The following is a 23701-nucleotide window of genomic DNA, read 5'->3' on the forward strand; positions in this document are numbered from 1 at the left end:
TTGCGTATTCGTAGGAGGTTCAAAGCCGTTAGAGAATATTGTGTGTAATGTGTAGGTATAAAATAAAAATAAAAATCATAATAATATGATTGATGGTGTTTTTGCACTAGGAAAAAACACGCGTTTCAAATAAAATGTAATACAGATTGAATAATCCCCGGCCCTCTATCTCGAAAAAATAAATAATAAAAATATATTAAAAATATCGACATGATATTGTTATATTTAATATTATATCGAAGCTAATAATTATAACAAAAGAACATCTCTCTAAATATTATAGGTACCTAACCTATATATTGTATATTGAGTAAAATACATTTATTGGAAACTGTGAATTTCGGCAGGTTTATATATTTTCCAACTAACTCTTATAAGTGTATTTTTTGATATTAACTGGCCTAAAACAAAATTTAAAGTTATCGACAGTCATTTTGGCAGTTGTGGTATTTTTATGGGTCCATAAATTTAATATGATGATGGAACATTGTGGTGTATAAGAGCAATAAAAAAAAATAAACAAAACCAACGATCACCGCAAACCATAATATACACAAAGGCCAGCTGACGTTATAAATTATCGTTTTGTGTTATAACTCGGTACATCCATTTTCGTTGAATTACGTAGCATATTAGTGCATTGTGTTTTGTATGTGTATTAGGCGATCCATTGAAATTTAAAAGCTAACCTGAACATGTAAATGGTCGCAACTTAATCGGAACATTGTTGTAAAAATATTATTGTTTGAACGTTAAATTGATAGCAATACTGCCATTAATTATATAATAGAAAAAAAAAAAAAAAGAATTATTTGGACATCATCAGTTATTGATTATTATTATGGTATTTTCATGACACATAGTGTCCAAAATACCAAATTCTATGTATATCTAGGTGGCTAGGTACATATAAATAAGGTACATGGGTTTTACTTTATAAATGATTTGTATAAATTTAATATTTTGAGTTTATTAAAGTTATTATATTATAGTTTAGTTTTAATATAGCACCCGTAGCATAATATATTAAGTATACTTAAATGAATAGGTACCTACATTATGAATTAAATTATCAGTGAGAAATAATTATAATTATATTATTCGATTTTAGCCAAAGGTAAAAAAAAATAAATTTTCTGTTTTTAAATTAAAAATAATAATTGATGTTTAAATGGATGTTCTTCAAATGGCATAAACATCATTAATATTACAGGATTTATGTCGTACTTAAAATTTGCATTTTTATATAATTTCACGATATTTGAATCAAAAGAACAATGAAATTTATTTTTAATAACTTATAATATGTATAAAAATCGGTTTTGAAACGCAGTTTAAACTAAACTAAACGAGTATAAAAATACATCTTCAAATTGTACGCACTTATTTTTTATGAATACGTACTTTTGAATGAGATCGTTTTTCATGTAGGTAATCTCGATTAATGAACAGGGCGTACATTTTATATTATAATTTTCTAAGTTATATTAATATCCCCTTAATTGCATATAAATGTATTATTGGGTAAATAATTTGTACAACTATGCAGTTATATGTATATAAACCCATATAAGTGTATAGTTTCAATTAAAAAATGTATTGAAAAAAGAAATATTAAAATCCATATGCACCTACCAACTAATAAAAAAATAACAAAGTTCTGGTTATCTACACTATAATTGTATTATTTATCTACAACAAGTGTTTCGAAACATTTTTATACTGTGGTTTTAACATAATGAAAATTGACTTTTTTCTTATTATCAAAGTTTTGATTGCAATGTCATTCAAAACATTTTGGGTGAAATATTTGATATACCACGCTTTAGATGCCCCGAGGAAATAACATAATGCTGAAAACTTGTGCAGTTACGTCTTTATGAAGAACTCTTGTTTTCAAACTTGATAGAATTGTGTATAGAAGATTTATAGGAGACTTGAGTTTTCTGAAACCAAAAACTAAGATACTATACACACAATCACCGCTTTCGCAGTTTAAACACTGGTCATGTCTGAGGCATCGTATACTATTTAAGTGGTTCTAAAACAAAAAAAACATATAATCAACATTTTTTTTTTTGATTTTTGAAAAAAGTCAGTATTAAAAAATTAATACCGTTATGACTTTGTGCAATACAAATTCGGAACAAATATCAATCAACCTTTGTCAAAATCTAAGACTCAGCGAACATTGTAGAAACATTTAGGTATGCATAAAACAAGAATACTTTACAACTTATTTGAACACAGTGATATAATTGAAATACAAATATTTTATACAATATAAGTAGGTACTATAATTTTAAATATTAGACTTTGAGCGATGAATGTATTGATTTCACAATAATGCATGTATTTTGTTTTTTTTAAATATATAAATGACATATTATATATTTATATTGTATATATTTTCAAAATATTTAAATATTACAAAATTATAAAAAGTGCATACCTAGGCCATAATACCATGTCAAGGGTTATATCAATATCAACTCATCCCCTTCCGATAGGATTTTGAAATATTTTTTCATATTTAGTTTGATATTTGTTTTGTTAAGTATTTTACGTTACACAGAATATGGCTTGCGCGTTACGATAAAAATCCGAGTTTGGAAATTAAACAGCGAGATAAACTTTATATAACAAGTGTACAGCAATAATAATTGGTTAAATAGTGTACTTTATAGTATAATTATTATTATATAGTTTATAAAAACGGTTCTACAGCTGTTTGTTTGAAAACACGAATTTAGATAAGAAAAAAGTAAATTAAAATAAAATAAATTCCGAGCAGGATGTATTTAAAAATGATAAAAAAAAAATAAAAAAATACACGTGTAAAAATAATGGTTTTTTTTAATGGAATGCGGGTAGTTGTTGTAAACCCATAAGCTACAAAGACGGAAAAACGGATTTAACCTTTGGTGCCCGCATAAACACGCAACACAAGATATCGTGTCCGCGCCAGCCATGCGAATGCACCCCCAGGCCGGCCGAGTGAGCGACTATGCAGCTTTTGTTTGCGGCGGCCGTGTCAAAAATGTCGACTTTTACAACAGATTACGTGGCAACACGACCGGAAAAATAATATATTATTGCGACTACCGGACACCGGTGGTATACCCTTAGGCATAATTTCGGGGGTGCAGTATAACCGTGCCAAGTGCACGTGGTCTAAAATTGTTTTGGCCGTTTAATATTGTTATTTTGTTGTGGCGACCATCGCGTCCGAAGCCGTTTTATTTAGGGGTTGGTAAGTGGGAGTCAGTGGTCATTTTCCTGACATGAATTGACTACCGTTCAACGGACAGCTGATTTAGTTATATTCCTATAGAGTTGTATTTTTAGAGTCGTATATGACTATAAACGAATATACGTATTTTGAACGAGTATAGAAAATATTGAAGTACCGGTCACTGTTATTATTTCCATTATTATCGTAAGAGGACAAAAGCTCTTTATGAATAATTAACTATAAATTATACTGCGAATAATTATAATATGTAGATAAATGCTTTCTGGTTTGTTTAAAAAGCTGCGCAATTTAAAATCACTCCTATGCATACCTGTTAAATCCTTACGCGTGATTTAAATATTGTACAGCTCCCGGTAATCTTTTTCACTGTAAATTATACAGGAAGATCAGATATGTGTATTAAATCTGTAAAAATATGGACGCAGAATCCGGTTTTTTATATTTTTTACTTGGAATGCGATGTGGAATTATGTAGTTATGATATGTATAGACTTTTATTCAATACGCAAGTCACCGTCTCTCTCACTATCTCTCTCTCTCTCTCTCTCTCTCTCTTCATCTCTCTAATCAAAAAGTTACTGATAATATTATTCCATCGTCACGCACGCGGTAATATAATACCATACTATTATAAAAATAATAAATATAATAGATTATTTACCTTCTAGAATTTTCAAGTCTGAGTTATAATGTTATAATAATTAATAACTCATTTTTATAAATGTTGCCCTAATTTATCAATCCATACTGCACGGGTTCCAATCTTAATGGATTTTGAAATTTTTTGGATAATATTGAGCGAAGGTCGTCTTGATCAAACTATTTACGGCGTGTACTGCCGAAGTACCTCTGTACCTATGTAGTATGACAATTGAGATGTAACTCGACGTAACAGAGATAATCGAGCCTTCTCAGTATAGTTGTTAAATTATCTACGTTTATTTTGCATATTGTTATATTTTAACATCATTGTCGGACAAAAGAAACGAACATCATATATTAAATATAGTCATGATTCGTGTCCAGTGTAAAAACTGTATAGTTAAGTATAACATAGGTACCCGAACGAAGGGTAAACATGATGACAGATAAAAAAATAAAGTTTGTAAAAGATAATCACATACATCACATGGATATTATGTGACGATCCAGCTGGTCACCCGATAAATTACCGAATTTAAAATATAATGTGTCCTGCAGTAAATGCTAATGTATATAATCGATGATGATTGAATATACAAGTTACTGCTGCCAGTCATATTTCATTTGTATTTATATAATTAAACATAAACGGATGACCGAATTCGATTTTAATTTATTTAAATTTTTATTTTCAAGTGGCGTATACTTAAGTGCGCGTGCGAATGTGCAGAGATGAAAACTCTCTGCTGTAACGCATATGCAATATTGCACCTCAACCCTCCAGCAAGTATAATATATACGTCAACCGGGTATAAACCTTAACTTGCAGCACTATTATAAACGGCTGGTAATTTAATTTCGTTGATTCGCGTATAACGAGGACGTAATTTATTTGGATTACACGCACGATTGCCGTGTTCGTATGTGATACCGTTTACTCGTTAATTGGCACGTCAAGTATCGCGCAATGTCGCATGGCGAGTCGGCTGTGCCCCAACTATATTATATGATAATAATATATATATTATACATATATATTCCGTTTGTAACGATGCACTACAACTACAGACAACAAACGGTATTAATACGACGTATACGGTTACCGCAATGGGTTTCACATATATTACCACGGTAGAGCATTATCATTATTATTACTTTTTTTTCCGTCCCCCCCCTCCCCCCAATGCGTCGTTCGCTTGCACGGAGCAAATCGTCGTGACAATATGTTGGCAAACTTCAAAATCGTTTACACGCGATTTGTTTTTAATGCAAATATATCGCGCAATGCGAACCGCAGAATGATATCCAATTACACGCCTCGTCGTTATTAAAACCAATTAATACAATTTATTTGTGAGTGTGACCGATAATAATATGTTACGGACGTGAAATAAAAAAATAAATAAAAGCATTCGCAGTTAATTTCGTACCTATATAGCTGTAACATTATAACACGTTTAGTCAAACGACAAAAAACATTAAATACCCGTGTACGATATTATAATATACGCATGCACGCGTTATGTTACATTTTATGAAGGTACCTACCTATTTATTATGGGTTAGGTTAGATTATTCAATATCCGTTTCAACAAAACCGTCGACTTCGCGTTGACCACGTGTCTACCACTTCAGCGTCGAGGAAATTAGAATTTCTTAACTGTGGTCCTTGCTGAGTGCAGCCGGAAACTATATATCAGTGCAATATAGAGGGATGGTTAAAGTGAAAACCGACCGAATAAGGTTACTTCTTGATAAAACGTTAAGGGTCTAACTAGACGATCAAACAAACGAAATAGTTTCATCTAAAACCTAGAAAACGATACAACACACTTAATCATACTTTGATAACCACCTACCTACCAACAAGAATTAAAAGAAAAACGTATAAGTATATTATGTAATTTAATAGGTATTATTATACATACTCAAAAATCATGTATCATGTGAAATTTATACTTGATTAAATAAGTAAAACATATCTACGTGCTAGAGGCTAATAAATTATAAATATATCACAATATACAATATTAGTGACTCTCAATAACCATAAAATTATATGATAGATGCAGCCTGTGTAATATAGGTAAAATTGTAGCAGGTTTGTATGTATATAATACATTTACAGAACTTTCTTGATTGGAGCTAGTAGCACTAGGTATAAATAATAATACATTATAATTTATAACAAGATAAAATTGTCCTTCAAACAGAATATATTGCCATCTCATCTAAGCAATTGATCATCCAAAAGTAGGTCAACTATAATATACGTGACTATATTACATTATTCAAAGTGAATTAGAGAACAATAATTAGCCAACAAATCTATAAATCAATTTACATACTGTTATAATATGTCACGTTTTTTTCATCAATAAGTGAAACCAGTGGATTAGGCCTTACCTATAAAAATTAATGTAAAAATAATGTGCGAATAAAATTTAAAAATTAATTTATCATAATTTTAATTTTAATTTACAGGTATGCCATCTATCATAGTAAAATGTATACATTAATTTATATTGTTAATTTGTTACAATATATTATGCTTAAGAATTAAAAAAGTTTACTTAATATTGGTTAGTTAGTTAATTATTTAATACAAATAGTGCAATAGAAGATCTCAAACTATAAATATATATTTTTGATATTAAATTTGAATTTAAAGCTAAATTGTCTTTACCGTGACAGATTACTTGTTCAGTGAAAAAAAATTATAATATATGTATTGAACACAGTTTTTATAAAAATATTTTGTAACTAACCTATTTTTTTTTTACTAAAGAATAAAGGATTATTTTCTGTTTAATATTTACAAAGAAAACAATAAGTTATTTTTGGAAATGTATTGATTTTATATATATCTATAAGAAAGTAATTGCCTCGTATAATTAAATTTTTTCTTTTGAAAACTGTTAGTAAATTGAATGGGATCTTACATAGGGACACATAGTTTATCTTATACACTGCGATTCTTTTATCCTTGACGGATCACGTTTTTATCAATTAAGAATGTACAGAGAGAAAAAAAATTGTGCTATAATTAGATTTTTGTTCATTGCAGTTAGCAAACATTGTGTGTTTTTATCCAGAGCAATAATAATAAATTATGCTGCAACTAATTTTTTTAATTTTCCTAATAATATGTATATAACTAAATACTAATATAAGTCCTATACGGATAATGTATTCTTTTAAAGTAGTACACGCATTTTTTTTTCAGTCAATTTTACTGTCGATAAAATGTATATTATTACCAAACACAAAAATAAATATTTACATTGGTCGTAGAAAATTAATGAGGTATTGACATGTCGGAATTTCGAATATGTCGTGATATTTTAAACGGGCTCCATGCAAAGACTTACAAGACATTCTAACTCAACAGGTGAATTTGACTAAAAGTTAGACTTTAAACTTTCTGTACATAATGTTTACTAATTTATAACTAAACTGGAGTTTCACCACTTGTTATATTCAACTAAACCTAATGTTTTACGGTTATTAATTTGAGGTACATCTGAAGTCGTATATTCATATAATTAGCTACCAGCTAAATTGTGTTGTCAATAAAGTTATTAAAATATTAAAATAAAAACGTTAGATGAATAAAAAATATGTCCCTACCTCAAAAAACAAAAAATAAAAATAAGCTTATGAAACTACGTTTAAAAATAACTTAATCATTAGTCATATATTTTTAATTTAATTTAATTTGATTTATAAATCAGAGCGATAATACCTAACTGTTTTGTAAATAATATAGATAAATTGTATGTATAAATTACCAACTATAGATCCAAATTTATACCAAAAATCATCCTCAAAGTTGATATTCGAAGCATTTTTACTACCACAAAAAGTGATGACAGGCAGAATAAAAACACACATCATTGTAAAATCAATACATTCATCGCTCCACTCAGAATCTAAAATTACAACCTTACGCATGAAACGGCGTGAATAAGTTCGTACCTACTACAGGGAATAGCTTAAAATTAATCTTAATGTTTTGAAAATGTCATTGTATATATAAAATATAATAATATTGATAAAAAGGTAAATTCGCCGTGCATAACATTTTTGAATTACAACAAGATAATTACAATTGTTATTTTTAGTTTAAATATCTATAAAAAAATTGTATTTATATATTTTTTTAGATTTTTTGTTTTTAATTTGAACTACTTTTGATAACTCTTGTAGGTATTACATTTTCAAGCCTTGGCTATAAAAATTGAACATTTTATAAATTTTTAACGACTTACAAAATTATTTGTAAATGTTCGTAATTTTGTCAAAAACATTGAAAAATATTAAAAATTTAGAAAATTCTATAATAACATTTGGCGAACATTTCAAGTACCTACCTATCTTAAATTATTCATTTTTTAATGATAACCATTAAGAAATTGATTTTGTCAAAAACTGATTTTTCCTTAATTGGGTCTTTATTTTTCCCAATTATTGAGACAAGTACTTGAAATTTTCAAAATTTGACTACCTATATAAGTACCAACTAGATTCACTTTCGTATCAAAAATATAATTAAATTACACATATAAGTTGAAAATCTTCTCACTTTGACTGCTCCTTCCAAAAGACGATGACGGAAACAACAATTCATACATTTTTAAATAAACACTTAATATCATTAATCAATTCAACGGTCTATTCACAATTTAAAATTATAACATCATAATCAACATTCAATCACTCGAAAAAGTAAAATAATTGATTTAGTTCACACAATTTAACAAATTATAATTTTTAAATATTCAAACGAAAACTATTTTATGCTTTTATTTACGCTATTTTTTTGCTAAACAATTTTTCAATAATTGGTTGCAACAAATTTTAGAGTTAGTCTTTAGTATACGGTTTAACTGTTTAAGTATTTAATATCTATACATCTATATATCGATAAAACAAATATCACAAACATTTAGCAATATGTTCCTTAATCATATAGATATAAGCTAAAAAAAAAATTAAAATAAGATCCACGATTTTATCAAAATTTTAAAATTTATTTTATATCTATTAAAAAAATATTAAATATTAATTTTTCTACTCTGTATATTTACTATAATGGTAAAGACATTTTTTTAGGGATGACATTGTGGGGGAAGGTAAGAACTCTTATATGCTGAACCATGCGTGTACCATTGATAAGATCGTGCATAATAATATAAATTATAATATATAAAAATAAAACACAATATGAACAATATTTTTCAGCTAAAAAAATACCTTTATTTGTGTTAGTAACAATGTAATATTATTACATTTAATTTAATGGTAGTACGAAGTAGGTACCTATATATTATATTTCTAAATAACATCGTGTGTATATCACATACTTTATCACTAGAGTAAAATGGACCCAACTGATCTGTCTACAAATTTCCTCCAGATACACTTATCTTCTTCAAACTAATTGATCAAATTAAATAAGACAAATGGTATACGTTTTATACTTTACTTCTAGTACAGGTAGAATCAGACGTATTTAGTGAATTAATAAAGCCAAAAACGAAACAGTTATCTGAAATATTCGTTCAAATATAAATGTATGCTCTCGTAATTTAGTGTAACAGATTAAATTCACACATGCAACATTTAATAATGCATAGAAGTTGAGGAATCACATTTTTCAAAATGACTTAAAAAACAAACAGGTAGGTACAGTTCATCGGTTCTAAATTTCTTATAACTATAAAATTTAATAGGATCTGAAAAATTATCAACTATAAACAATACAACTAAGATGGGTGTATCGTATATTCATATACCTACCTAATTTAGTGTCAATACGTCGTGATAATAAAAAAAATTTAATTAATTACTTAAATTATTCATATTTAAGTTATTTATTACAAAACCATTAAATTGTATGTAAAATTTTTTAAGCTAAGTAAATCTGTGAACATTAATTGTACTATATACATTATATTATTATGTATAGGCGTATAGTAGATATCTGCGTAGTGTTTCAATTTTCATACCATTAAAATTAAAAAGCCGTAGAGTTAACACCAAACCTATGTAAACAAAGCATTGTTGTCCGTGTTTTAATGACGCTCTTTAAATTAACTTACAGAATCACAATTTCAAGGATAGCAAGTGAAACACAAATGCTTAAAAACTGAAATGAAATGATATAATTACTGTACCTATATATACGAATGCAGAATGCATATTATAATATAATCTAACGTAAAAAATAAAATGTTATTATAATCCAACAAATTGAATTTAATAAAAAAAATAGAGTAATGAATAGATAATGCCATAATAGTGACCAATTATATTGTACGAGAGGATAGTTTTTACTTTTTAACTGTTTTGTAATTTCAGAACCAAAGACGAGAATAAAAATATTACCTAACAAAATCATGAATATACTTTGAATTGTATAGACTATAGACCATAATAGTATTGGCATTGTGCATCTTTATAGTTTCAGTATTTTGTTGAACCAATTATATTTTATTCACCGTATTTAAACGATTAAAATGATTAGCTATTATCTTTTTCGCTAAAATCCAGAAACTGCGTTCAATCATTATAACATAAGTTATAACTCGGAAATATATATTAATAATGTCGGCCTGGGATCTAAAGGGCCCAGGAGGCAAATTATTCAAAGGGCCTCTCAAAAATACCAAATGTCAAAAAAATAATTTAAAAACGTTTTATAGATATTTATCACATGATATGGATCGATATATATATAGTAATATAATATCGATCAAACATCACAGTACGTATTTCAAGATCGTATTATCATAGATTTAAAAATTATCATATAATTATATTATTATCACGGACTAAGATCTTATGATTCTATAGTATCATTAAAATAATAAAATGTATATTATATTATTATTATTAAATTATTTAGTGGATTCAAACGCATACCACTGTGCTATATAAAGTAGGTAAATTTTGGTAAAGAATTTCATTTATTTCTTGAAAAATACGGGCCGGGGCCTCGGAGGCAATCGGCTCCTAGCCGCCTGGGCCAGGCCGACACTGTACATTATTTGTTAACATTCTTGACAATCAAAACAATCAATTAAGAAAGTTAAGTATTGAATTAATATTATAAAGTAACTGTAATTTACCGAAATCAAGTAGATATAGTGTACTCAATTCACTATAGTTATGCATATAATATGGCTGTTATAAGGCGTATATTTAAGGCCTGATGATTGATCATTTTACTTTTAGTGTGTTGCTGCCGATAAAGATTGTCTCCGATCGAACACTGATGCAATATAGTGAATATTTTATAACACTGTATAAACACAATTTTCATGTAAGTACGTACTTACCAAAAATCAAAAATAACTTTATAGTTACCCACATAATATTAAATATTTTTATTAAAGCAGGAAATTTCAAATATGATCAAAAAATGTAAGCTAATCTAATGCTATAATTGCTATAGTAGTTACCTATAGGTAACTCAGCAGTTGGTTAACTTCTTCCACATCAACCTCGGTAAAATATCTAATTTATTATTTAATCCTTAAAACTATATACGTTTACACGTAACATAATTTCTATGATAAAGAAACAATAGTAATAATTTATACCCATAAATCGTACAACCACTACAACCACTCTTGGCCATAATTTGTAAATGAATACCAAGTAATTTGAACTTCTAAGGCATCTAATAAATTATGATATGTTGTATACGTATGACAATAAACAAACCAAATGGCAAATTATATATAACAATAAGATATGAACATGATTATATTATAGGTATTAATAATAATATGAAAGTCAATAAATTTCAATAGATATAATTTTTTTTTATAGATTAACACTTTAATAATAAACATTGTGCTATACCCAACACTTATTGTATAATGTATATGATATTTATTTCGTTTTTATTCGATTTACTATTATAATTTAAAAATCAAAATTGTATAGTTTTTAGACTAATTATTATTAAATAAATTTAAACTAATTTTAAACGCTGTAAGTTTGTTGGGTTTTTTCTGTCGTGATTAGTATAGTTGCCAAAAGTTTCCGAAAGTATAAAAATATCATTATCACTCAAACGTAAAAAAATTATTTTAGCATATAAATTCAAATTAATTAAGGATTTTATAAAACCAAATGATTGTGTTTCTTAATTTATATTATAAAACTGAAAGTTTGAAAAGTAATTAGTTTTACTTAATTTTGGTTCAGTATTTTTTTTTTAATTTTATAAAAAAAAAAATGAATAAAATATCAAATTAATTTTTATATAAAATCAAAATGAATAAACACAATAGCTGATGTATAATATTATGAAAATAAAAAATATAAGAAATAATATACAAAAATAACGGAATTAAAATTTGATTATTTACGAACATTGTGTTATCTTTTATATTTAAAATGTTCTGTTAGAACCTATAAATAAGAAATTATGATTATTAATTATAATTATAATAAATAATTATAATTTATAAATATAAATATATATAATATTAAAATACCAAAATTAATTTTTTAAATAAAAGTACGTCATGCATAAAATTATTAGACGTGTATTATAATTTTTGATTTTTATGATGTTAAATTCTGTTCATTGAGTTGTGATCAATCAAGCATACTATCAAACTTCACCGAATAATTCACTAAAATTATATGGGACAAATGTACGAAAATCGAACGTTAGTTTACATTATGTGGACGATATTATACAGTACAAAAACACCCACTCGTGTTTTGTGAAGCAAACCGCTGTAAGCACAATACCGACGTAATAATTCCAATCTAATCTCACTTTGTCAATTAGATACGCTCGCGCAATTCCTGTGTACATAAATATAATATTAATATTGTTTTATTTTATTCCGACAAAAATCAATAGAATATTAGAATATGACATTGATAAAAAAGAGAGATAAACATGTTTATGTTACCAACTAAACTACTAAAGTACTAACAAATAATTATTCTAAATTAGTAAAAATTAAACATATTAATAGTTTCACGACATTTTATATCCATGTTTTTTGCAACATTTTCAACAAAACATTTTAAAATTTCGGGTAAATATTAACCAATAAAATATTTTCAAACGCATATTATCATAATATTTCTATTACTTATCCAAATTAATATTGTATATTACCATGTTAAATGACATATTGTTAAAACCAACACAGTATTTCCAAACACATTATCAGAATATTTCAAAAACTAGTACCTTACAATCTTAATATTTTGGAATAATATTAAAATTTTTCTAGTACCTAACATCTTGAAAATATTTTCAAAATATATTATTTCTGTGTACGATAAGTACAACGATTCAGACGGAGTATCTTTTCATTATTTTATTAGTTCTACCATTGATTTTATAATATACTTTACTTTAGTAATTTTACAAAATCAATGGTTCTAGCTAGCACTCGTAACAATTTTTCATATCATTGATAATTTGTTTAATCATTGATCAGTCCGTTATAATAGAAAATTCACATTGTTATTTTTTTAAAAAAAAATGTCATACTATATCATAGTTGTGTTGTTATTATTAATTATATTATATATAGCATTCATGATATATTGATATCATACCAAACGATTTATGCGTCCTACTAAGATATTATTTTAATTTTTTTATCTATATTGTTTTAAATCTAGAAAACTATTAATGTTGAACAACTAAAGGCACATATAATATAATAGATACATACATACATACATACATACATGCAACTTAGATAGCTGCAATCTCGTATAACTACGGCAGGTAGCTGCTGATCGTTGAATATAATGAGAATATTGTGCCACCCTCGCCATTTGTAAAGGAGTGAAATTATTATAGTTTATCAGCGGTTTTCTGTCATAACTTTATATTATATAATATGACAGTGCGTGATAATATATTATATTTATATACACAGACGTGTGAACCACGTCCTTTACATAATACCGTAGGGGAGTTTCATTGATAACTGTAAAATGGATTTATCTTGGTATATTTTATATTATAACGCGTTTATGGTTGAAAGCGATGTAATTAACGGCGTGTTTGTTTATATGTAGTCGACTATTTAATGAAAAAAAAGCAAATATTTTTGTATGATAAGTATAATATGATGTAGTTAAGGCACAGATCTAGAAACCTGAAATTTTGAGGAGGGGAGTTAAATTTTTTCAGAAAATATACAATAATAGTTTTAGTAAGTACATAATAAATTATAGATAAGATTTGTTAGATACGATTGTATTCATATTTTTAATTTATGGAATTTAAGATATATGAACCATATATTTTGTAAATAAATACATAATATATAGCATTTCCAAATAGGGGCCTATTATGGTCCATTATCCCCCCCCCCCTATGTAGTATATTAATATGAAAGTTTGAAATCAGGCCCACGTAGACAGGAAAATAAAAATAAGTATTTATTAATGACACTTCAAATACGTTAATTAAAATATTACTGAAGTTGATTCAAGTTGTATATACTTGTGTACCATATTATATTTTATCATGTTTTATACAACATTATATAAAAGTATTATCAGCATAATTAATCAATTAATACCTACATAATATTATTATAGCTCTGAACAATATTCCTTTTTAAATTTTTGACATAGTTGCTCGATTATTGAAGCTACTAGCCACACAATGTATCGACTCAACTAATCCATTTGACGAGACATCAAAATTATCCAGCTTATAAATGGCGTACAAGACGCGAGTATAATAGGTGTGTGTTAGTTAAAATCTGTAATAATATAATTAATAATATTTTACTGCCTGTAAATTATAAATTTATAATTAACAAATTATTGTATGGTGTGATGTACCTTCACTTGAATTACCCATGTTTTTATACTGAAAATATTAATGCTCGTTAAATAGTTTTTTACCGTATACGAACGAATGCAGTACATTTTAGTACACATCGTCTACTAAAAGTGTTAGTTAAAATAGTAAAATATTCTAAATTTATACAAACATGCTTATATATTATAACACGTACAACATATATTATCATATTATATAATGTACCATAGGTGTCTTTTAGAAACTTTTAGTAACGGTCTTGAAATCCATCCATATTTTTCTAGAGAAAATAGGTAATCACAGTTTTGTTTTGTTTTTTATCACCCGAGCTGATTACCTAGCTAGACGGATAAAAAAAAATAAAAATATTTCAACAACAAAATCTTACAGTTAAGATGCTTATTTCTCTAAGTAGCGATTTAAAATACCGTATTTCTTACGATTGCCTAGCTTAGGTATATTTTCATGACATTTCATAGTGTATGTTCGAGCAGTCAAAACACTAAAAGCTCTTTACATTGACTTTATCGCATTATAAAAATATAATATTATTCTTATTATATCAGCGGAAATATAAAATGCCAAAATGACAGTTAAAATCATGTGCAGGTAGCAGAATGCAAATAAACGGGAATTAGGTATGGAAACATGTTTAAGTTAACACAATAATAACATAAAGTGGTTGAACTCATTTGCAAACACTAAAATTTACTGATTGCGGGTTTTTTTTTACCAAATGTCACTGGTTTACGTAAGAAGAACAACTGTTATGGAAAAAATAAATTTATAATGAACTTATTACACTGATTTGTGTACATCCTAAAAATATTTAACCCGATAAATCTTATATTTATTTTTTTTCTTATTCAGATTTAAAAAAAAATTTCAAAATCAACAATAGGTATTATGTAATAATAATAACATGGGTGTAACCGAACGTCATATTGTTTTAAAAACCGTCGTCGTTGCGAACGTTTGCTGCGTAAATTTATGTTTCATTATAAAACTGTAGAAAACGCGCAGAATGTATTTCAAATGTTATACGTGAATAAAAATAAAAGAAAAAATTATTCCTTAAGGTAACAAAATACCAAAAGACATAAACAAAATCTCTTTGCCGTCTACAATTGTTCATAATGTAAAAAGTTTGGCAAAAAATCATTGTGTTCAAAACAGTTTTTGGTCGTTCAATAAGTAACACCAACCTTCACAACGATCCAAATAGAGGTTTAGCGATGAAATCTGCTGTCTGCATAATAATATAATATATCAAAACTTATTATCTTAATATTACGGTATTTTAGTGTAATATAGAATAATATATTTTAATTATGACAGTCTCTCTAACTATATTGTCCCAGTATTACTATTCCCTATAATTATTATTACTTACTTAGTAATGTGTATACTGCGAGATCGACATGAGGTACATAATTAAAAGACACTAAATCATTTTACCATTTAAATATAGTTATTATATATTTTACGATTATATTTGTCCAGTAATATAATTTTTTTTTTTAATACGTTCTTAGAACTTTTATACTTTAATATTGTAAAAGAAACATAGGTATTTTAAAAATTTCTTTCCTCAATCAATCAGAAGTAATTGTATAGATTACTTTAAAAATATGTTTAAAATAATATTCACTTACGTAGGTAAATTATTTTCATAATGAACTACTATTCTTTACGTAGGGATACATTTCAAATTTGAAATAACAATTAACGAAAGATCATTACCTAGGTTGGGTATTAATTAGTAATTATTTAATCACTTACAAATTATTTTATGTAGTTACTTAAGATTTGAAATAATTTATTCACTCTGATCAGAAAAAAATTAATTGATTATACAACGCATTCAACACTCGTTCGTTGATAATCAGCGATTAATAATCGCAGTAGAAATCGAAAAAAAAATCAACAAAATCAGCAGATACCAAAAATTAGAACCAAATGCCTAATACGAAATTATCGTAATAATTTAAAAACACGCTTACTAAAATATAATTTCATAAAATATGACCGATTTTGGTTCAAAAACAGATAAAAATGCAAAAAGTTCAAAAAAAGCACTAAAAACTAAAAATCATGAAATATGCAAAATAAAGCAAAATTAAATTTTTAATTTGAGTTCTCTGTATCATGAAACACATTTTTAGCTTATTCTGCTATTTTTTAAACATCTCATATGAAATATGCAAATGCTATTAAATCCCAACCCTGATCATTACTAATAAAACAAACTAAATCATCCGAAAATATAAATTAATTTCAATACCAATAATAAGTATTTAAAAATATACTTTATAGATAATAAAAATACTATTAAAAAAGTATTCGATACCAACAAAAGTAATTTGCATACTTTTACTCAAATACTTTACAATACTGACATTTATATAATATAGTGCAGGCGTGCCCGGACTTTTCCAACAGGGTAAACTATACAGTCACGTAAATAATACGAAGATAATAATATTATATCGTACTCGGGCGCAGTCTTGACGACGCACTACGACCGATTTCATCCCCACCCAGTCAGTCGTTCAGATTGGTGTGGTGGAATGAAAAGATCGGCTGGATGCCTATGCCCTACCCTTAGTGCCTGTTCAAGTCTGTTAGATTAAAATACTAAAGGTATATGTATTTACTAAATTGACTCAGTGATATCGGGGCGTGGTTGACGGTCCCGGAGTATGTAATAACGAAGGTCATTTGTAGGTATATTCGTAAGTAAAGTAAAATAGAAGAAATACAATTAAAAAAGAAAAATGTGGATTCAAAAATCCTAAGAAGGTTTATGTTTTTGTAAATTTTAGTTATTTCAATGTAAATATTTGTTGATTTTTAATCCATATTATATTTTATAGCTAATATATACCTATAACTGCTAATATAATAGGTATAGGTACTAGCAAATAAAAATAAAATAAGATTTTTGATAAAATTAACAAACTAACATTTCTGTTTTTGATATAAAAATATAATAATATATTCAAAATTTTTTGTAATTTTTTAACAAATTGTTTATGTAAAAAATATACCTATACTAATGGAAATAAAATATTATTTAAAATGTTAACAAAAAAAAATTTTTTTTCCACTCAAGTCAATTCAAACTATAGAAAAAAAATGCAAAATCATATTATTTAACTGAGTTCAAACTTGTTGATAATTGCATAATTCAATGGCAGTATTTCAATGGCATAAAATATGTTTAAATTTCATATTGCTCTTATTATGATTTAAATGCATCATACCTATTAACATTTTTTTTAGTGCATTACCTATATATCCCTATCCCTGTCTGATAATATTATAGCGTCGCTGTTCTGGTTTGTATATATTATATACGTTTGACCACCAAGAGTAAATAATTCACGGATTACACAGCTTCACGTGCTGCGATTATACGTCCCGAGAGGGCTGCTGCAAAGAATGGCGATCACCAGTCTATTCCTGTACATCGTACACCAACATTTTTGTTTTTGACGTGATATAAAAATATAATAATATATTCAACATTTTTTGAAATATTTTAATAAATTGTTTATTATGTAAAAAATCTACCTGTACACATTGGAAATAAAATATTATTTAACATTTTAACAAAAAAATTTCAATTTTTTCCACTCGAACCAATTCAAACTATAGAAAAAAAAACGGGTTAGTGAATGTTGCTCTGCTGTATAGTAGGTTACAAGTGGGGCAATGTATAATGGATTGTATTACACTTGAATTCAATAGTACAATATCATTGTGTAAGAAAAACGATTATGAGCGGAGACGGTTTGTCAGTCTGGATATTTTATATTATTATTATCTGTACGTTAAATTGATATTTTAATATTATTTTAATTTTTATTCGTTTCTATGGCAATAAAGAAAGCGTTGGAAATTAAAATCCCATTTTTAGCAGTTTTTCGTAATTTGTCAGTAGTTTTTCCCGTGGAATTAAACAACTATTGAGAAAACTGAAAAATTACCTCTCTAAAGTACCATATTGATCCAATTTGCTAAAAGATAAGGTACTATATATGTTGAAATCGAAGCACTCCTTCTGGTAGAAATTTTGTATACAAGGTAAAAAAAAAAAATGAACACCATTGTAAAACCAATAGCTTCCTAGCTCCGCTCAGAATCTAAAATGCGAAATCATATTATTTAACTGAGTTCAAACTTGTTGATAATTGCATAATTCAATGGCGGTATTACAATGTCATATAATATGTTTAAATAGCATATTACTCTTATTATGATTTAACTGCATCATACCTATTAACATTTTTTTAGAGCATTACCTATATATCCCTACCCCTGTCTGGTAATATTATAGCGTCGATGTTCGGGTTTGTATATATTGTATACGTTTGACCACCAAGAGTAAATAATCCACGGATTACACAACTCCAGGATAACCGCAGTACGTCCCGAGGGGGCTGCTGCAGAGAATGGCGATCGCCAGTCTATTCCTGTACATCGTTTTAGGAATATACAATTCCTGGGTGGCTTGACGGCGAACCCACTGTGGAAACAATAATATGTTATTACTTATTACGATATTTAACATTAGCGTATAGGTCGATTGCGTCAAACGTTTTTCTTCATTGTATGCAGAGTCGCAGAGTCTCGACGGTTTCACCATCGTCGTGCTTGTGCGCCTCATGCTAAAACTTAAGAACTCACATAGCTAAATACCTAATTGCTGATGGAAATGATTAAATATTTAATCAATAGTAAATTATTTACAAAAATTACCTCTATAAAATAACCTTTACCACTAGTTCTTAAGAAACAGGAAAACATTTTCCATTTTCAGTTTAGTCATTAAGCCGTTAAGGTAAATCCAAAATTACATACTACTATTGATTATCAAATAGTACTAATTAATAATTATAATTGTTTCTCCTCTTTATTATGGCAATAGTTATCCAAAATAATATTTCGAAGATTTCAATAATAATAGGAACAATTATTGATGAAATAGTGCTGATACAATGCAAAAATATTATAGGAAATAAGTACACCGATAAAGAAATGGGAAAATATCTATCGATTCTATAGAAATTTAGCTTATACAAAACGAGAGGAGTATTTTTAAATGTTCACTCTGTTTACCACAGAGTATTAAGAGTAATTCTTATAACTCCATGATTTAAAAACATATTATGTTGAATTATTTTATTATTCTAGTAGAGCCTATACCTATGTTTTAGGTATAGACAAACACGTATGTTAAGTCACTGATAGACAAACATTTCGTAGTATATTTGTGTGTATATTGTTTTATCGGATAATTAAGGGAAAAATGAGTTTTTGAAGTTTTTTTTGATTATAAAGAGGTCTAGTACAATAAATAAAAATAATAAATAAAGGTTTATATTTTAAATATAATATGTAAGTACTAATTCAAAAACCAAAGTACTTATCAATGGTAATTGTCGATGATATTTGTAGATGTGTAATATTATACGAAATTATACATACAAATGCTTTTACATGAGTAGAACCAAGAAGACTATAGTTATAGATAAGAAACCACATTTTTACTTTAAAAATAGAAAAACTTTTACTGTGCAATATTTTTTGATATCACGGTTGAAAAAAAAAATTATTTTAGTTTGAAAAACCTAAAAACAACGGATTATAAAATAATTATAACTTTTCCATATTAGTGATTATGAAAAATAACTAAAGTATTCCACAGTCAAAGTTCTTTCCTTTTTATGGTCGAAATTTGGTTTTTTAACAAAGCCGATGTGGCTCTTGCCACGCAAAATGGTTTTTAACAAACAATTTATGGCATCTTTTGAACACAAAAAAAAAAATGGGTAAAAACAGTGGTGGCCTAACATGTACATATATACCTATTATACTTAAACCTAATATAAATTGTGAGATCATAAATTGTTATACCATTAAATTAAAAATAATATGGAACGCAATGCGATCAGCTTATCACGTGTTATGTTAAATACAAATATTAAACAACTAATATAGGTATGTGAATAAATCAGTAAAAATTCAAACCAAGTGCATCGTGTTGAGCTATAATAGGATCAAGTGATAAGACTTAATGGAATGTTGAACAATTAAAATCAATGAAACAAAAATGTACTAAAGGAAAAGTCACTACTTATAATATGTACAAGTATGATATTATATTTTTTACGAATACTTTTATTTTTTATTTCGATAAAAATATTTTTTCTTGAACACAAATTTAATTGTCGATAACATACGCACTTATTACTAAACAAAATTTTTAAATTAAGATAATATTACCTACAAGGCTACAAATCATAATAACAACTATGGTAATTGTACAGTATAAATAAATCTCAGTAATTAAAATTAGATATTTCTGTCAATAAGCTACATAGTTAATCAATCATATTATATGACACTGTATTATTGAAGAGCAATTATAATTATTAATTACATTAATTTTTTGTATCGTATATAAATATAGTGTACTAAATTTATATTTACCTATATTTTTTATAACGACTGAACTAATTTATTTGTTATTTTAAACAACATTTTAAGGTTATTGACGAACTTTTGATAATTCTGAATATAAAATAATGTAGATGTTATAATTTATTGAGCTTGTTAAATCGTTTTGTTAGTGTATTGTTCGATACAGCAAATTAATTTTTGATAATAAAATACGTAATAAAATATTGTATGATTAACGTGTGTCGATTCCAACTATTATTTTAAAATGTAACTTTCTGGGGTAATATTACTATCAGATAAAATTACAACCAACAGCTATGCACAAAGTTTACATTACAATTTAATATAAGTAAAAAAAAGCACTATAATGATTTATGTATAGTATTAAAATATTATTCAGAACGATCAATGTCTAAATCAGTTTCATAAGAACAACAATTTAATATTGTTAATATTAAGGGGAAGGTAGGTATACATATATATATATTTTTTTTAAACTTTCATAACATTTTGGAACTAAGAAGTGAAAACATGCTCCAATCTAATATCTAAAGGTGATTCCTGGTAGAAAATGTAATCTAGTTAGTATAGCGACAATCTTGATAAAGATAAAAATACAATAAATTATTACATTAAAACAAAAACCTATACGACAGCACTGTCTAGCGGCTAAAGTGAGCTAGTCTTAGATGTGTTGAAAAGTTCAAAATGAAGGCGGTAAATGGCGTTGCAGTTATCGTCCGGACGGGTTGAGCGAATAATATCATAAAAGTGCAGTTAAATACAATTAATATCTTAAAAATTATTTATCCTTTCTTACAGAAGACAAGTGATGTATATTTATAAGCACAATATCAAGTCTTCACCCTTAAGACAAAAATTATTTTAAATGTTTGCCACGTCTTGTCGATAATCGAATTTGGTAACGAATAATATTTTAACTTTTAAGCTACCTATTTTGAATGCTATTGAAAAAATAACCATATCGCTAAAAAGATTATAGATTTAAGATTCACAATATTTTCATATAAGTTATATGTATGTAACTAAAGTATAGTAAACTTATAGTAGGTACATATTATAATTAAATAGTTTCAACGATTGATATTATACCTAAATAACAAATACAATGGTCAATGTTGTTCTACAAATTATTTTTACTATATGTCAACAAAGAAGACTACATGACTACATGACTACATGACATGCATTTTATTCGTTGGGCATATTTTAGTACCTAATTCATTATTAGGTATATATTAGTAAAACCCATGTTATATTGAAAACCATGGAAGCACTTGTCTATTTTTTTTAATTAGAACTTCTAGTTCTAGCAGTTTTAACCATAATATTGTTTTAAATAATTTGAAACTTCAAATTAAAATCAGACTATAATTATCATTATAGTCAGTATAATGTTTTATTTTTTCTGATCTCAAGTATACAAATAAATATGAATATGATACCTAACATGAAATATAAGCCACCAATGAACAAAAACTGAAACAAAATAAAATATATTATGGTTAAAAGGTGATTAATGATAAATGTACCACCTAAAATTGATCTAATATTTTTTTAAGAAAATATGCATATAATAATGTAAAATATAAAGTTTTTGACTTACCCTCCCGGGAATAGAAATATTCATGAAATTATATTGAATAATAAATAATGTCAAAATAGTGACCACTGTTAAAGATCCAAAATAATTGAATTCTATTACTAAAGAATAACACTGCCTCTTTAGCTGTTTTGCAATTTCGGTGCTAAAAGTACAGAAACAAATAAATTACATTTACATTAATATTGTGAACACTCAGTATATCCAGGTTTAAAAAAGTATATCGATTACCCTATTAGCGCATGTTTACTAAAAATTCAATAGAATTTAGATTTTTTTTTAGAAATAGATTTTGAAATTGGTAAAAAAAAATTGATACACTGAAACTATTCAATATTATAGAAAGATTGAATAAATTTGAAATAAATCAAGTACTTAGGTATACTAATTACTGAACCTAGTGCATTTATATTAGAAAAATAAATTATCGCTAATATTGCGATATTTATATTAATAGACGCAAAAATTCCATACTGCCCATTTATATTGATATTGCTTGCTTTAATTATCAAATTATAGAAAAAGTTAACTTATTACTAAGTACTAGGCAAATCAAAAAAATTATATTTTTTAAATACATCAACAGTGTATCATTTCGAACATAGAGAACGATGCTGCAAGGCACACATTCGAATAAAATACATTTTTTTATTCCCCAAAAAATAAATATTTACATAGGTAATAATATTATATAAGAATATAATATAATGCCCTGTATGGGTGTACGATCAGTGGCGCAACTAGAGTTCAAATCTAGGGGGTGCTACAAAAGGTAAACCGTTATATGGGCCGTCGGGGGCTCCCCTCCCACACCCCCCCATTCACCTTTAAATACTTTATTTTGACTATTATTATTAAGTATATTCAAATACTAAAAATG

General features: G+C 26.8%; 1 protein-coding gene across 3 annotated transcripts in view; it reads right to left on the bottom strand.

Moving 5' to 3' along the window:
• Nucleotides 1-21236: 21236 nt before the first annotated feature.
• The window catches only part of LOC100572819 (thiamine transporter 1), a 14974-nt gene continuing 12509 nt past the window's right edge, over nt 21237-23701 (bottom strand). For 2 of the 3 annotated variants that reach the window (XM_008180164.3, XM_029487587.1), the window contains 2 exons: nt 22825-22966; nt 21238-22697 (listed from right to left, as the gene is read on the bottom strand). In XM_008180164.3, the coding sequence (XP_008178386.1) occupies nt 22605-22697; nt 22825-22966 (235 nt within the window). In that variant the 3' untranslated portion in view covers nt 21238-22604. Of the gene's footprint in view, nt 22698-22824; nt 22967-23701 lie in introns of all 3 variants that reach the window. The other variant, XM_016800950.2, reaches the window with a different exon arrangement.

Source organism: Acyrthosiphon pisum, chromosome A1 (genome assembly GCF_005508785.2).
Source record: "Acyrthosiphon pisum isolate AL4f chromosome A1, pea_aphid_22Mar2018_4r6ur, whole genome shotgun sequence".
Taxonomy (NCBI): Eukaryota; Metazoa; Arthropoda; class Insecta; order Hemiptera; family Aphididae; genus Acyrthosiphon; species Acyrthosiphon pisum.